General features: G+C 37.3%; 1 protein-coding gene across 1 annotated transcript in view; it reads left to right on the plus strand.

Annotated features, from left to right (window-relative positions):
* Nucleotides 1–15,875, plus strand: part of BRCA2 (BRCA2 DNA repair associated) — a 35,246-nt gene that overhangs the window by 18,632 nt on the left and 739 nt on the right. Inside the window, exons 13-27 of the mRNA XM_053932752.1 lie at nt 416–508; nt 1,384–1,453; nt 1,809–2,227; nt 3,195–3,385; nt 3,954–4,141; nt 4,488–4,658; nt 4,970–5,321; nt 6,013–6,168; nt 8,181–8,325; nt 11,118–11,239; nt 12,305–12,506; nt 12,729–12,895; nt 12,984–13,119; nt 13,753–14,009; nt 14,452–14,595. Coding sequence (XP_053788727.1) covers nt 416–508; nt 1,384–1,453; nt 1,809–2,227; nt 3,195–3,385; nt 3,954–4,141; nt 4,488–4,658; nt 4,970–5,321; nt 6,013–6,168; nt 8,181–8,325; nt 11,118–11,239; nt 12,305–12,506; nt 12,729–12,895; nt 12,984–13,119; nt 13,753–14,009; nt 14,452–14,595 — 2,813 coding nt within the window. The remainder of the gene's footprint in view (nt 1–415; nt 509–1,383; nt 1,454–1,808; nt 2,228–3,194; nt 3,386–3,953; nt 4,142–4,487; nt 4,659–4,969; nt 5,322–6,012; nt 6,169–8,180; nt 8,326–11,117; nt 11,240–12,304; nt 12,507–12,728; nt 12,896–12,983; nt 13,120–13,752; nt 14,010–14,451; nt 14,596–15,875) is intronic.

The raw sequence follows: 15,875 nt of genomic DNA on the forward strand, positions 1-15,875 counted from the left end.
AAAGAGAGATGCAGGTGAAGTGCACTGTGAGAGCTGTGCTGCTGAGGTGCACTGTGATGCACTTTCTGAGGCAAACTGAATGTGTTTGGGAACTTCAGGCTTACAGACTTCATTTTGGGTGGAAAAGAATTACTGGTCACAAAAGTTTTAATAACAGGCTTCATTATATGGGATTTTGTTGTCACTCTTGGTAACACAATATGCAGTCATTCTGTACAGGACAAACTTCTGCAATTTTTGGTGAGGTGGCTCTGTGTTTGAAAAGGCCATTTAAGACATGTGACCTGAAAACATGCTAATTCTGCTTGCTCTGACTTCAGTGTTTTATTTAGAAATTACAGTTGTGTTGTGCCAATTGATAAGAAACTGAACTTGAAAGGAACATCACTTTTAAAACTCTGTGTTTTTATTTTAGGTGAACCTCCAATTAAGAGGCAGCTTCTGCTTGAATTTAACAGAACAAAGAATTACCCCAGGTCTTTGAAAGCTTCAAAAAGTACTCCTGATGGTAATGTTAGTCATCTTGTGTTCTAAGCAGTAATCCAGTGTCAGTTGTTATCTTGAGAATTCTTCAATTTCCAATAACCTAACATGTAATGAGTTTGCTTAACTACTGCATTTATCAATGTAGTCATGGAAATTCAGGAAAGGTGCTGTGGTAATGTCCCTGCAGACTTGAAATCATGTGATTAATGATTTGCCTTATTGCACAGACTCTAAATATGTTCTTCTGCAAGAACTATGGTTTAATTTCCAGTTCAGGAGGAATTTACCTGCTCTCTCACAATCCTAAATCTCACAAATTCTAGGCTCAATAGGAAGAATGCATTTTATTAACTTTGTGTAGATACTTACTGGTAATATACTTATTATATAATTACTTCTCATATGAAACTTCCTTTTTGCACCCTAAGGGCATAGCACAAATGGGTTTACAGTCCAGGCAGATATGATTTAGTTACATTGATAATTCCAAGATAAGCATGTCCCTCAGTAATGGAAGGAGGAGTTTGTGCAAATGTGCCTTTTTCTGTTGTAATGTCAAATAAAAGAATAAAAGTTGCTGAAAGAATTCTAAATGGAATGGTGAGCTTACCTGGAGTTAAATACATGATAAACATTTCCCTTTCAGGAGCCTAAAAATATCTTGCTGGCTCACAAACAAACTCTTGAGAGCTGAGCATTGTGAGCACATATCCTTTAGATCTCTCTGGAAAGATGTTTAAAAAAACATTTTTGGGGGCAGGAAAGAATAAAGCTGTTTAAATGCACTCTGAAGACTTTTCAATATATCATTAATATAGATAAAGGATGTGCTGTAAATTTCTGTCTAACTATGTAATGCGTCATTTCAAACATTTTTTTTTTCTTATTATCTTACAGGTATTTTTAGGGACAGAAGAAAATTTATGTACCATGTGCCTTTAAAACCTGTAACTTGTCAGCCTTTTGGGTGAGAAATTTTTGAGTTCTTCTTTGTAGCTGTCTGAAAATATACAGTAATAATTTACTACCCAACTTTGTAAAAGGCTAACCATTTTTATGACAAAATAAATACTAAGTTACCATATAACACATGCTGTTGCAGTAGACCAGTGAGATGCTAAACAAAATATACCCTATTATACTATGTCTTTTCTCAATAGATAGAAGTATTCTGTTTTTTTAAATATCAAAGACTGATATTTTGTCTTTTTATAGATGCAGAATTGAAATTTGTATTACTAAATTAAGAATACAAAACTCCTGTCAAAGATTTTTTGTCAGGAAGATGAAACCTGTATGCTTAAATATTTTCATTTCTGTAGGTCAACTAAAGAACGACAAGAAGTCAAGAATCCTACCCTCACTCTGCCAGATCAAGACTTGAGAGGATTTCAGTCTAAACCTGCCATTTTTCAGCACTGTGCTCTCAGGCACTCTTCAGACAATGCTGCAGGGGTTTCCACTCCCTGTAAGGCCTCGGCAAAAGAGAGTGAAGAAACGAGAAGTTTGTACAAATCTGGCAAAGCTGCTAAAACTTTTATTCCACCTTTCAAAACCAAGCTGACATTTTCCACATGCGAACAAGGCAGCAGCAGCAGATGTGACTCACCCATCAGCAAAAGTATGACCAAAGAGATGGAACTAAATCAGATCAGAACCGAACAAAATACTGCTGACCCTCAAGATCATCAGCCTTGTATCCAGCATGCAGCAGACACTGACCTAGAAAATGGCAATTTAGGTATTTTCTGATTTTACTCACTTAACTATTGTGAATACTATCAGAGTTGATTCTTTAACAGGTTTTTGCATAATTTGCAGACTTTTTTTTAATAAAAAGAAGCTTCTTTTTAAAACTTTTTTTATTTTGGCAGGAAAATTAGGAAATTACCACTTTGCTAATATTTTATATTGCACTCTTAAAAGAGCACATCCTGTTTATTGCCAGAGTTAATTGAGAAGAAGGAAAATATTTCACACAATGCTTAGAAACATTTGATATTAGATTTTTCTTATATATCTCATAGATAAAATAATCTAGGAACTTTAGATTAGCCTTGCTATACTTCATTCACTTTTACAGGAGCTTCTTTTTATTCTGTCCTCTAATTAAAATGTAGACTTAGCCATATAAATGGTTGGTTGTGTCATTTTCAAAGAGGCAGACTTTGAATGCTCAACTGTTCGACTTAAGAATGTGGGCTTATGCCTTCTAAGCTCTCTTGAATGCTCTGGTTCTTCTGATTACTTCTGTAATTTACAATCAAATAATCTGGATTTTTTTCAGAAGGACTTGCGTATATTTGAACAGGTGTATGAACATTTGCAGAATTAGATCCTGCAGTGATAGGCCAAAATTTCAGGATTATGGATTCTGTAGTCATCAACTAATTTCTTTCCATTTGGAGTTTTCTATGAAGGCTGAGTTCAATCTTCATATGAGAAAAATATGTGGTGGAAGTTTAGTTCAGGGACTTATATAAAATTAATATGGATATGTAATTTGTTTTATATAAATATTCAAATGCCTTCAGTAAATACTGCTTTCTAAATGCATTAAACTTTTAATATTTAGACTTGCAGTTTCTGAAAATCTGCAGAGTGCCATAGAAAAAATGCTGCTCTGAATCTGCTACAGTGTGACTGTGTGTCTTTATTTGATTATGCTTTTAAAAGGTTGTGATGTTTTGGGTTTTTTTAATTTGCAGCAATGGCCAGGATGGTGACAAATCTCCGCTGTGCCAGAGATCTGCAGGAAATGAGAATTAAAAAGAAATGTAGGCAAAATATTCGTTCACAGCCAGGCACTCTTTATGTCATTAAAACATCTGCAAGCAATAGAATCTCTCTGAAAACTGCAGTAGAAGAGAAATCTCCTAGTTTTTATTCTACAGAGGAGGTATATTGACATCTTTTTATTTTTTGTCTCACATCTGTTTCTCAAGACTAGCAAATAAAAACTCAGTAGCTTTTGAATAGACACATTTTTCACTTTTTAGGTAAGTATTTACAGTAGCTGTTATACCAGTTGCTACAGTACTTAAGTGGCATATATCCAGTTTTTAAGACTATTCCAAATAATAAAGGTCATAAATCTCTAGTGTTGTAGTCAAACAGGAAAAAATCCACCAATTAAAATTCATATGAAGAGCTGGTTTAAAAGAACAGTTAAAAATTTAAGCTTAGGTAAATCTATATGAAAATGCTCTTGCTTTTGGTACTGTAAAAGTACAAAACCTATTGAATTTTTTAAACACTTTCAAGGAACACTGATGCTGTTCTGCTAAAACAGTTGTTGGGAATCCTCCATTTTCCATGGTTTGCATATGAAATGGCAAGGTCAGACAAAAGCTGTCTCAACCTTAAAGAAATATTTAATCTGAATTTATAAGATTGGATATTTAAATTCTCTGTTGAATTCTTACTGTATTGTCATTATTTTGTCTTCTCCATCTGATTTTTTTCAGCTATACACATATGGTGTTTCAAAACAGTGTGTACAGGTTAACAGCACAAATGCAGAATCTTTCCAGTTTCTCATCAAAGACTTTTTCAGTAAGGAGTATTTGTTAGCTGGAAATGGAATGCAGCTTGCTGATGGAGGATGGCTAATACCTACAGATGAGGGAAAAGCTGGGAAAAAGGAGTTTTACAGGTACTGTTGCTTATGAACTTGGGACAACTATGCTATTTATTAAATAGCAATTCTCTTGTCTCCTAGAATAAATCCAACACAGTGGTATTTTAAAGCCTCTCAATACTGTTTTTTTTACTATGCATTTTTAGTACACATCTGTTGGCATAAATCAAGATATTATAGGACTGTAAATTTGCTATATAGATTAATGTTGCTACTGATTGATCTTCACTGACCATTAAAGAAAGCAAAGTCAATTTGGAAAATTTCTAGAAATTCTTCAAAGGTGCAAATAGTCTTAAGTAATAGGGAGGTTAAAATTTGCAGTGGACTTCAGGTTAATTTATTAACAATTTATCTGCAGAGCCCTCTGTGACACTCCTGGTGTGAACCCCAATCTAATCACAGAGGCCTGGGTTTACAATCACTATAGATGGATTGTATGGAAATTGGCAGCCATGGAAGTGTCTTTCCCACATGAATTTGCTAACAGATGTTTGACACCAGAAATGGTACTGTTGCAGTTGAAATACAGGTATGTATATAGCAATATATTGGGAGCTGTAATTTGTGTTACTGTGTGCTTTCTGGTTCATCAGTATTACAAAATAAGCACATCCACCTTGCACTCACTACTTAGCAGAATGCTTGTATTGTTAAACTTACACACAGCAGTATTAAAAACGCAGTGTGTGTTACCTGCAAAAATGTAGAAAACATTTGCTTTGCTAATGCAGTGCTTAATCATGTAAATTGAGTAACTAACAGTTTGCTACAATTGTGTTTAAAGAAAAACAATGTGATGGATTTTGTTTGCTGTAACTAAGCACAAATTCCTTTTTGTAGGTATGATTTGGAAGTTGATAAAAGTAAACGATCAGCAATCAAAAAAATAATGGAAAGAGATGATGCAGCAGGTAAAACACTTGTACTGTGTATTTCCAAAATCATATCGCTGAACACAGTTGTATCTCCTAGCAGTAGCAATAAGAACATGGAAAGTAAAAAAGCAGCAGCTTTAATTGAAGTTACTGATGGCTGGTATGGGATCAGAGCTCTTCTGGATCCACCTCTCAAAGCTTTCTTAGATAGAAGAAGGCTGACTGTTGGTCAGAAGATCATAGTGCATGGAGCAGAACTTGTTGGTCCTCAAAATGGATGTACACCACTGGAAGCCCCAGATACCCTTATGTTAAAGGTAAATAAATAGTTCAGCTTGATTGGATGTGACAGAGAGATGCTACTTCGTTGAGCCATATTTTGTAAACAGAAAAAGTTATTGGGGCTTTACAAACAGATGGAGCTTTGGTGAAGTTGAATAACCAGATTTGTAAGACAAGGGTGTTATTCAATACAGTTGGAAGAGAAGTTTGTAGTATAAAATTCTGCCAAGTTTTGCTACGTGTTTTGGCAGCTCCAGCTCCTTACTTTGGTTAAACACCAAGTTGCAAAGAAGTATTTTTCCATCTCAGACAATATGGAAGTTGGAGGAAGAATGGGGAGGCTGGGAGGGAACCATGTCATGAGGGGGTGAACTGGTGGGGGAGGGCCTTTGCTTATTTGAGGTTAGTTAAAGAGCTTTAACTTTAAAGAGGGTGAAGTTTCAGCATAATACTGAAATTGCTCCTCTGGTACAAAGCAATGGATTGTCTCACAGATTCTCATTTCCCTGAGAATTTTCACTCATCAGATCTTTAGATTCTGTTTAAAATACAGTCTTCAATGTGAAAGGAAATCTTTAAATTAAAATGTGATCTGCTCAGGTGCAAAAGTCATATATTATTAGTGAGGTCAGTGTGAAAATAGATATGTAGATAAAATAAGTTGGATATAATTTTGCTATAACTTATAGCAGTGACAGTTTCTCCTGCACCATTTCCCTTGCTCAGATCTCAGCAAACAGTACTCGCCGTGTGCGATGGCACACAAAACTAGGATTTCATCGGGATCCCAGACCTTTCCCTGTGCCTTTGTCATCACTTTACAGTGAGGGCGGTGCAGTGGGGTGCATTGATGTGGTTATTCAAAGAACTTACCCTATTCAGGTATGGTGGAAGTATTCTATGAATCTAACAGGGTTCTATAAGATCTCAATTATATTAATTAATTGCTATATCATTCCTTAAATCAGACACAATATAGAGAGTTACAGGGTTTTTTTTAAGATACTGTTATGTGTAAAATAAACAGGAGTGGTTCTTGCATTGTGCATGTATTTAGTATTTCAGGACTAGAGTATCCTGCTGTAAGAAGTTTGTGTTCAGTATCCTTTAGTTGACTTTGCTTTCAGCTTCAAAAAGCCAGAAATAATTGAATTTCAGTCCTGTACTCAAAAAAGTACAGCACTTGTTTTATTATTAAAATATTAACAAAAAGTTACATATTTCTAAGCATTGGTAGGATTACTTTTTCTTACATGTAGCTGATGTACTGTGTAAGTTTTATATTACTAAAAATACAGTGTGTAATTATGGTGTAAAATAGAATTAAGATCTTTTAAATACCACTTGATATCCAGACATTTTAAATACTGCAGTCAGACTTCACTGCAACTACTTGGTTTTATAACAATACCAGACACAAAATGAAACAATATTTCTGTTAGTAATCAATCTTTTTAATGTAAACAGTTTAACCAGGACACAACTTTCATATTTTATTAGCTTTTCTCAGAGCAGGTTTTATATATATATATATATATATATATATATATATATATATATGCTTGGCATATATATCTAGGATACTTTTTTCATTGCCTTCTTTCTAAGGTATTATATTATTATTGGTGGATGTAGAATGAATTCTGCAAAGGTACTAGCAACATTTGGTTTGGATCATTACTTTAATGGAGGAAATTGCAGCACTTATTGTATGATCTGCCTGGTAGAACAAACATTTATTTAGGTCTCAGAAAGGGGACTGTAATCTGTAACTGCATCACAGTAAATGGTTTCCAGGCTGGGGAGGAAAGTGCTTCTTCGTATCTGGCTATGTCACGAGATTGATGTACTTTTTTCTGCTTTAAACACTGAGACTCTTGCTCAAACATGCCAAAATTATAGGAGGATTTGGGCTATCTGTCTCGTTTTACCTCAAGAGTCAAGGAGTGTGGGAATCACAGTAGCCTTAATTAAAGGTGTCAAACTGTGAGTAATGCAGGAAATACAAGATGTGCAATTAATGAGGTAGGCAGAGCCTATTTCAACAATTCACTGCCTTGTAAGGATTGGTTCTGCAATCTTTCCTTATCTTGCTTTCACTATACACTCCTGCTGCTTCTCTGTTATAAACCTGGAACTCACCTGGTCCTGTTACTTAGGTAACTTAGTTCATTAAACTAGGAAAAAGTAACTAATAATAATATTAAGAACACACAATGAACTGCTATTCAATGAATAAATGTCTATTGAATTACCAAACTGATACAGTCTGCTGAGGTCACTGCTAGAGCCAGTGCAAGGGAGAAGACAGAACTGTGCAGAAAATGGGAAGGGAAGAAAAGGGACCACTTTCAGCAGCCATGGATCTCCTCGTTTAGTTCACTGGCCTCTTCAAATCAGGCAAGCCAGTTCTGGCAGGGTTGTGGACAAGGCTATGGAATCATCTCAGGCGGAAAAGGTTTAGGAGCATCTGCAGAACTACATCATAGTTCTTTTACAGCATGTAATCCAGGGTGTTAAAACAGAAAGTACAGCTGATGTGGAAAGACAAGTTGGGTAGAATGCAGTCTGGTGTATTTTTCAGCATTGATTTTGATGGTTTGTATCTTAATGTATCTACCAGTGGGATCCATTCATCATCTAAATCACAACTTGAAGCTATGTTTTCTTCAGCTGTTAAATCATGTGGTTTTGGATACTACTCCGTTCTGCTTGTCTTTGACAAGTTACCAACCAATCCTGTGGGGTTTTGCCTTTTATCTGTTTTAGTGGAAGAACTTACGGTCTGCTGCCTGTTCATTTTTAAAGCATTTTTGCTTAACAGTGAGTATGAAAGATAATGTTAAAAATAAGTTTTTAAAAGTCTGGGTTTAGTTTTAATCTTTTTATTTTAGTGGATGGAAAAGACATCAGCTGGTTCCTACGTTTTTCGTAATAGCCGAGCAGAAGAAAGGGAAGCTGCCAAGCATGCAGAGGATCAGCAAAAGAAATTGGAAGCTCTGTTTGCAAAAATTCAAGCAGAATATGAAAAGCATGAAGGTAAAGCTTTCATTCTTTCAGAACCTGTATAAAGAACAAAAAAAACATTTTGATGTTTTCAGAAAAGTCTAAAGAAATTGTCAAAAATGTCGTCTGGTGATAGAGAAGAAATGGTATTTTGGGTTGTTTTCTTTGTTGTTGTTTTTGTTTTGTTGTTGTTTCAGGTTTTTGCTTCCTGTGTGTCAAGACCTTTTGGTACAAAATGGTTTTGTGCTTATTTGCATGGCTTTGCAGCTGTCTAGAAAACACCTTTTGAACATATTGGTAGGCAGGCCACTAAAAAATTATCCTTGAGATGATTCTCAGGGAAATGCTACAAAATTGTAGAATTCATAATTTCATTCCCCTCAGGGACGTGACACTGTAAGATTTCACCCAGAGGTGGGCGCTGCTAGGATGTATCTCAGTAGACCTGAACACCAAGACTGAGCATCTTTCCTCATTAATAATTGCATGACTGTGCGGATACTGAGGTCAGTGGAGCTGCTCAGTGAGACGGGGACTGTGGTGACACAGGCCACGGAGAATGCTGAGTTACTGAATGCCCTTTGTTGGCAATCCCAGGCCACAGAGACGGGGAAATTCTGAAGCAAGGAAGACATACCCTTGGTGGAAGAGGATCAAGTTAGAGAACACTCAGGCAAACCGGACATATGTAAATCCATACCTGATTAACTCAGAAGTGCTGAAGGAGCGTCTGACTGATGTCTGTGGGGCTGCTTTTGATCCTCTTTGAATGATCATTAGTTGATTGGTAGAGGTCCTGGAGACTGGAAGAAAGCAAATGTGTCTGCTGTATTCAGAAAAGGTAGGAAGGAGTACCTAGAAAACTACAGGCCAGTCAGCCTTACCCTGATCCTTGAGAAGGTGATGGGACAAATAATCCTGGAAGCTGTTAACAGGCACAAAAGGGATAAAAATGTGATTTGGAGTATTCAGCAAAGATTCACTCAGGGGAAGTCAAGTTTGACCAACCTGACAATGTTCTGTGATGAAATCACTGGCTTGGGCAGTTGAGGTGAGAGCAGTAACATTGTCTACCTGGACTTCAGAAAGGCTTTTGACACTGTGTCCCTTAGGATCCACAGAGAGAAGCTGATGGGCTGGATGAGCAGGCAGGCAGGTGGATTGAAAACTGTCTGAACAGTAGGGCCCAGAGGGTGGTGATCAGTGGCACAAAGTCTGTTTGGAAGCCAGCAACTCCTAGTGTATGCCAGGGATGAGTACTGGGTCTAGTCCTAGTCCTGTTTTAACAAATTGAGTAATGATCTGGAGAGTGGGGCGATGGACAGCAGGTTTGATGCTGAAAATTAGGACAAGTGATGGATACGCTAGAGGATTATGCTGCCATCCAGAGGGATTTTGGCAGCTGGAGAAAGAGGCTGACAAGAGCCTCATGAAGTTCAACAAAGCAAATTGTAAATTTTGCACCTGGGGAGAAGCAGTGACATGCACCAATACATGCTGGCGGCCACCCATCTGGAAAGCAGCTTGGCAGAAAGAGCCCTGGGGGTCCTGGTGGATAAGTTGAGGATTGTTGCCAGAAGGTCTAAGAAGGTGATCCTTTCCTTCTGTTTAGCACTGGTAAGGCTACATGTGGAATGCCATGTCCAGTTCTGGGTTCCTCACTACAAAAAGACATGGACTTACTGGAGATATTACAACAAAGGGCCATGAATGTGTTTAAGGAATTGGAGCATCTGACCTAGGAAAAACTGAGAGAGCTGGGACCATTGAGCTTGGAGAAGGCTTGGGAACATCTGATCAATGTACTTAAATACCTGGAAGGACAGTGCAGAGATGGAGCTAGGCTTCTGTCAGTGGTGTCCAGTGACAGGTCCAGAGCCAAATGGGCACAAACTGGAACACAGGAAATTCCCTCTGGTCATCAGGAAACTTTTTCACTATGATGGTTGACTGACAGTGTTGCCTAGAGAGGCTGTAAAATCTCCATCCTGGGAGATAATAAAAAGCTCACTGGACATGGTCTTGGTCAGCCTTCTGTAGGACCTGTCACTGGACACCACTGTGTTGGACCAGATGACCTCCAGAGGTCCTTTCCACTTCAATATATTCTAATTCTGTAATGGCTGACACTGTCCACCTCTGCCAGTGATTACTAACAGTAGTTCTAGCATGAAATTCTTAATTGAAATCAGAGATGGCCTTGTAATTCTTAATGTTACTTCTGTGACACCTCGTGTATTGTTTTATGTTTGGTAAATTTGTACACAGGAGTCTGCTGTGCTGAAGACAAAAAATTCTGGCAGCAAAGTGACGTACATAAGGAGAGGGTAGTAGTTTAATATAAGTTAACTTGGCATTTAGCTGATGTCCTAAGGAGGATTTGTGTCCAGGCCTGTGGTCACCTGCTGTCCCACATCTTGGTGTCTTTAAGACTTTCTGCTGCATAAGAAGAGCAAGTGATATACAGAAAGAAAATGTAGTCAAGTATCTATGAAGGTTCTTAGCAGCCCATCAAATCTCCCACATTTTCCTAAATGATACTAACCACTGATTCTAGCTGCTAGCCTCCTAGCCACTGATACTGGCTTCCCCAAGGTTTGTATAATAGTCTATCTATGTTGTATTGAAATTAATAAGATTTTTTTTCTTCTTGTATTTTCCTGATATGTGTATACACACATACACACACACATCAATTCCTATACATGTGGTTTGTATTTTTATTCTGGCAAGGCCTAAGTACTACTGTGCTTCTTATATAATTATTTCTTCTTTCACTTTAAAGTGTATTGGTTGTAATCCACATAAAGGCTTTTTCTCAACAGAGAGAACCAGTAGAAGAACACCAAGATCACGGATCGTCACAAGACAGCAAATCCATCATTTGCAAGATGGTGCAGAACTTTATGAAGCAATTCAGAATGCATCTGATCCTGGTTATATGGAGGTAACTGTAGATACTACTGGGTTAATTTTGAAAAGCTTTTGGAATAAATTAAAATTTAATAACTCCTGCTAAAGTTGACCATTAAATTACTCTTTGGTTTTGCTGCCTTTTGATATCTTCTACAGCATGCTTATTGCTAAATAAATTAATATTAAAAATTTTGAAAAAAACTTAATGAAGGCTTGTTGTAATTGATTAATATTATCTTGGATGGCAATTATCTTTTGGTATAAGAATCCAGGATATAGCACAAGTAGAAGTTAATGCTACTTGTAATTTTATTACTTTGCTTTGTCTTGCAAATATGAAAACTTAATGCATATCATCAATCTAGAGTTTCATACTCTGGCATGCTGTTCACTGAATTGTTTGGATAATTACATTGTCTTTGTTGTCTTCATTCCCTGTTCCAGTTAAATCACAATTTTTAAGTGTTTATGCCTTCACTAATAAAGATTCAGGTGATTAGTCCCTGCTGGTTGTTAAAAATTAAATACATGCCTTGCCTTTTGCAAGTGAGGATCCTTGTCTGTCATAAAGCCATATGATCTGATTTATTTGATAAAATGGTATCCATGTCTCTGGAGCTGCACGTACAGGCATCTGGGTCTGGAAGGCTTGGTCAGTAAAGTGAAGGGTGTGATGCATTTTAGTGTAAATCATTGTGTCAGCTCAGAGACAACAGCTGGAGGAGAAGTGCAACTCTTCCTTTATTCTTCCAGAAATTTTTCCTACTGTCTTCATATGAAACAGGCAAGCCTGCCTGTTACGTTAAATATTCACCTTACTTATGCACTCTCAAGCAGGCTTCCCACTAATTGTCACATAAGAACAATTAGTGTAGTGTGTAGTGTAATCTCTGCACAGACCAGAGCACCAGCTGAGTACCAGCAGCACCACTGCTTCCTCCTGTTGTTTTAATATACCTCATTTCAAGTCCTAGTAGTGCATCAGCTGGAAATAAATTGCTTCTAACAGATGAACACTCAAGAAAGAGGCTATCTAAAAATCTTGTGTTTTTTTGATTAATAAAACGATGCTGAGTTCATCTTCTCTTGGTTGCAGGGATATCTCAGTGATGACCAATTAAAAGCCTTGAAGGCTTACAGGCAGCTGATGAACGACAAAAAACAAACTCAGTTGCAGGAACAATTCAAGAAGGCTTTAGAGTCAGCAGAACAGGAAGAAAATGGTTGTTACAAAAGGGACGTGTCTGCAGTATGGAGATTATATGTGGTAGACTACAGAAAACAAGAAAAACATAAAGGTCAGTGCTTCAAAAATTATAAAAAACTTTTAACTAAATGTGGTAACTGGCCAGCATAGATAGATTTGAAGAGTTTCCCAACAGTATTTTTGCTTATATGTTAATATTTCCAGTTTGATTCTTGGTTTAGGGCTTTTGGAAAGGAAGGGAGCATTGTAGATTTGTTTAAAAGCCTTCAAAGTATTACTGAGCAGGTAACTGAGCTTACTGTGCTGTTGTCAGGAGCAGTAGTGAGTATCTGGCGCCCGCTGCCTGACGTGTGTTCCTTGCTGAAGGAAGGCGCTCGCTACAGGATCTTCCAGCTGTCAGCGTCCCAGTCCAGGGGCAGGGCAGACTCCACCAACATCCAGTTAACAGCCACCAAGAAAACTCAGTATCTACAGCTATCAGTAAGTGCTTGAAGTGCATAAAGGTGCATCATTAAAATGTGTCACACTCTGTACGTGTGGTAAATACTGAAGTTTTGTGTTTCATCAGGTATCACAAGAGATGCTGGTACAGATTTTTTTTCCAAGAAAGGCTCTAGAATTCACCAGTTTGTTGGATCCTTCTTTTCAGCCACCGTGTGCTGAAGTGGATTTAGTCGGAGTTGTAATTTCTGTTAGCAGAGCAGGTATGTCGTGAACCACATTCATGTCCTCCTGTTGAATAAGCACTGAATTCTTTATTTCAATAGTAAGAGTTATCTTGGTGTTGTACCTGAATCTCAGGCCTGTCCCTGCTGATACAGCCCATCACAGTGACATGCTGGCAGATAAATCTGTATTTCTGAAGAAAAACTGTCTCTGCTTTATTAGCTCAGGAAGTTAGAAAGGCAGGATCAAAGCTCAAAAGCAGCTTATATTTAAATGTTTTTATTTTTTTTTTCCATAAATGGTGGGCATAAGTTCTCACATCTGTGTTCAGCATCTGCAGAAACACCATCGTACATGTACGTGAACTCCCTCTTTGGCGTACAGGGTCATGGAATTCAGACACTGGAGCTCATGGATAGGGAGAGGTGGATAATCTTATGGGTAAAAAGGGAAAGTTCTTTAGGGGTATTGTTTTTAAAGACACAGACTTTGAGTTATTTTCTGTAATCAGTAGGAAGCTAGTGTAGAATATGAAAGAAGTATGAGATAGTTGTCACCATGCAGATGGGCTGCCACACATTTTAAGATGTGTGTGACTTTTTTTTTACTAAATCCAACTTACTTAAAGAGATGTAAAGGTTTAATTCACACTTTTTTTTTCCTGCTTTTAGGCTTCACTACTGTGGTATACTTGTCTGATGAAAACTATAACTTAGTGGCAGTAAAGATCTGGACAGATCTCAGACACTTGGCTATTGAAGATGTAGTTGTCCGCTGCTCACTCATTTCTGCAAGCAACCTTCAGTGGCAGTCTGAATTCAGATCAGAAATTCCTGTGCTGTTGGCTGGAGATCTTTCTTTATTCTCAACCAGTCCAAAGGAATGCTATCTTCAAGAGAAGGTTAATGAACTGAAAAGTGTGATAGAGGTAAACCTGTAGAAGTGTCATTTGATGGTTAGTTTCAGTTACTGCTGAGTTACATCCTTCACCAAAAAGTCTGTTAGTATTGATAAATCTTTAAAACAAGTAATGCACATAATGCTGAATTTGAGGGGGATTTTCTGGGAGATAGAGTAAGATGTTAATGCAGTTTTCCTGGGGGATTGAATATCTTGATTTTTTTTCCCAACTCATCTAGCACTGTCTTTAGGACGTGCCACAGAATCTCTGAGTGACTAAAGATCTTGTACTTGTCAATTGGGAATCTGCCATGGACAGAAAGTGCAGCAATCTTCTATGTTGCTGGTTTGATATAAAGTAAAATTCCAGTGGGATAATGATGAGAAAAAGTCTTAAATGTAGTGTATATTGTCCTTACATAGTTTGAAAGCCAACTATTCTGCATTGCAAACTCTGTTCTCCATTACAGAATGTGGCCTCCTTTTGCTCCAATGCAGAAAGTAAACTGATGAATTTGCTACGAGGAAATCTCTTGCTTACACCCAGTTTAACTAAAAGATGTGGCTTGGAAAGCCCCTCTCCTTCCTGCAGCTATGCAGAGAATAGAAGTTTGGTAAGCTTTTGGTAATTATAATGCTGTGTTTATACTGGCAGTACATGCAAGTGTTACACCTGTGGTGAATGGTCTCACTTCTGCATCCACTTCATCCAGTATTATCAGGGCAATGCAAGCTGATTAGAAGCTTTCTCTGTGTGTGTGGGTTTAGGATTATTCCCCAGAGAAGCCATGAGATAGACTATATGAAAACTTCCCCTTGTGGCCTGTGTTTCCACAATGTACTTTAAGTATTTTGAATTTGATGTGAGTAAAATGAATTATCTTTCTTTATAGATTATTTAGTGCTTCTTTGGTCCCACTGTGTAGATTATCCAATGTGCATGTCACAGAAGGGAAAAATCTTGATCTGTACCTTTTTATTTCAAGGCATTCTGCAGTTCCTACCTTTGTTGAGAGAATTTGCTTCCTGGTCTTTTTATAGATAGTGTTTACTATTTCTAGGATTTAAAAGGGAAGAGGTGTCACCTGGTAAATGTATTTTAGCAGTCTTGATAAAAATTTATTTAAATGGTACTCAAATTTCCCATGAATGCTGCTGGTGGTGAGTTGCTTCTGATGTGGAGTACTGAGCACAGTCAGAACAAAAATTTTTCCTGCCATGAGTTGCAAGGGAGGTGGAAACACCCCTGGTGTGATATCAGTTCCTGGGGACTAATTTAAGCTTATAAGGCATCCTTTTCTATTTCAAAGGGAGGGCTAATGTTTAATTCTGAGGGTTTAGTTTATATATTTTATAGACTAACTAGTTTATATTTGTATAGTTTATTAAATACATTAATCATCTTTAAAGAATGAGACATTAAGTGTATTCTCAGGCCTGTGCTTGAAAGATTTGCTATGCAGCATCTGTCTTGTCTGTATTGTTATCTTCAAATTTTTTGGTCTATGTTCTATCCTGGTTTTTCTTCAAAATTTTTTTCCCCTTTCCACTTATTTAACCAACCATGTGTGGAGAACATAGCCAAGGCAGTAGAAGACTTATTATGAGTGCTTTGATTTCTTACCATCTGATATAGAAAAATTCCTATACATTTTGCTTAGCTCTTAGAAACAGAATATAAATGTAAAGGTAAACAGTGATTTATCAGTCATCAGCACTTGAAGGAATCATATTAATCACAAGCAAGAGATACCAAACTAAACTTAAATGGGATATGAATGATGTCGTAGTGTTTTTATATTGGGGGGGGGGGTTCCCCCATTTTTTGGAAGGCTTTGAGGAAGTTCCTGAAACAGAACATTCTATTCAACATAAAACTTCTCTTTTTACCCAG

This window comes from Vidua chalybeata, chromosome 2 (genome assembly GCF_026979565.1).
Source record: "Vidua chalybeata isolate OUT-0048 chromosome 2, bVidCha1 merged haplotype, whole genome shotgun sequence".
Taxonomy (NCBI): Eukaryota; Metazoa; Chordata; class Aves; order Passeriformes; family Viduidae; genus Vidua; species Vidua chalybeata.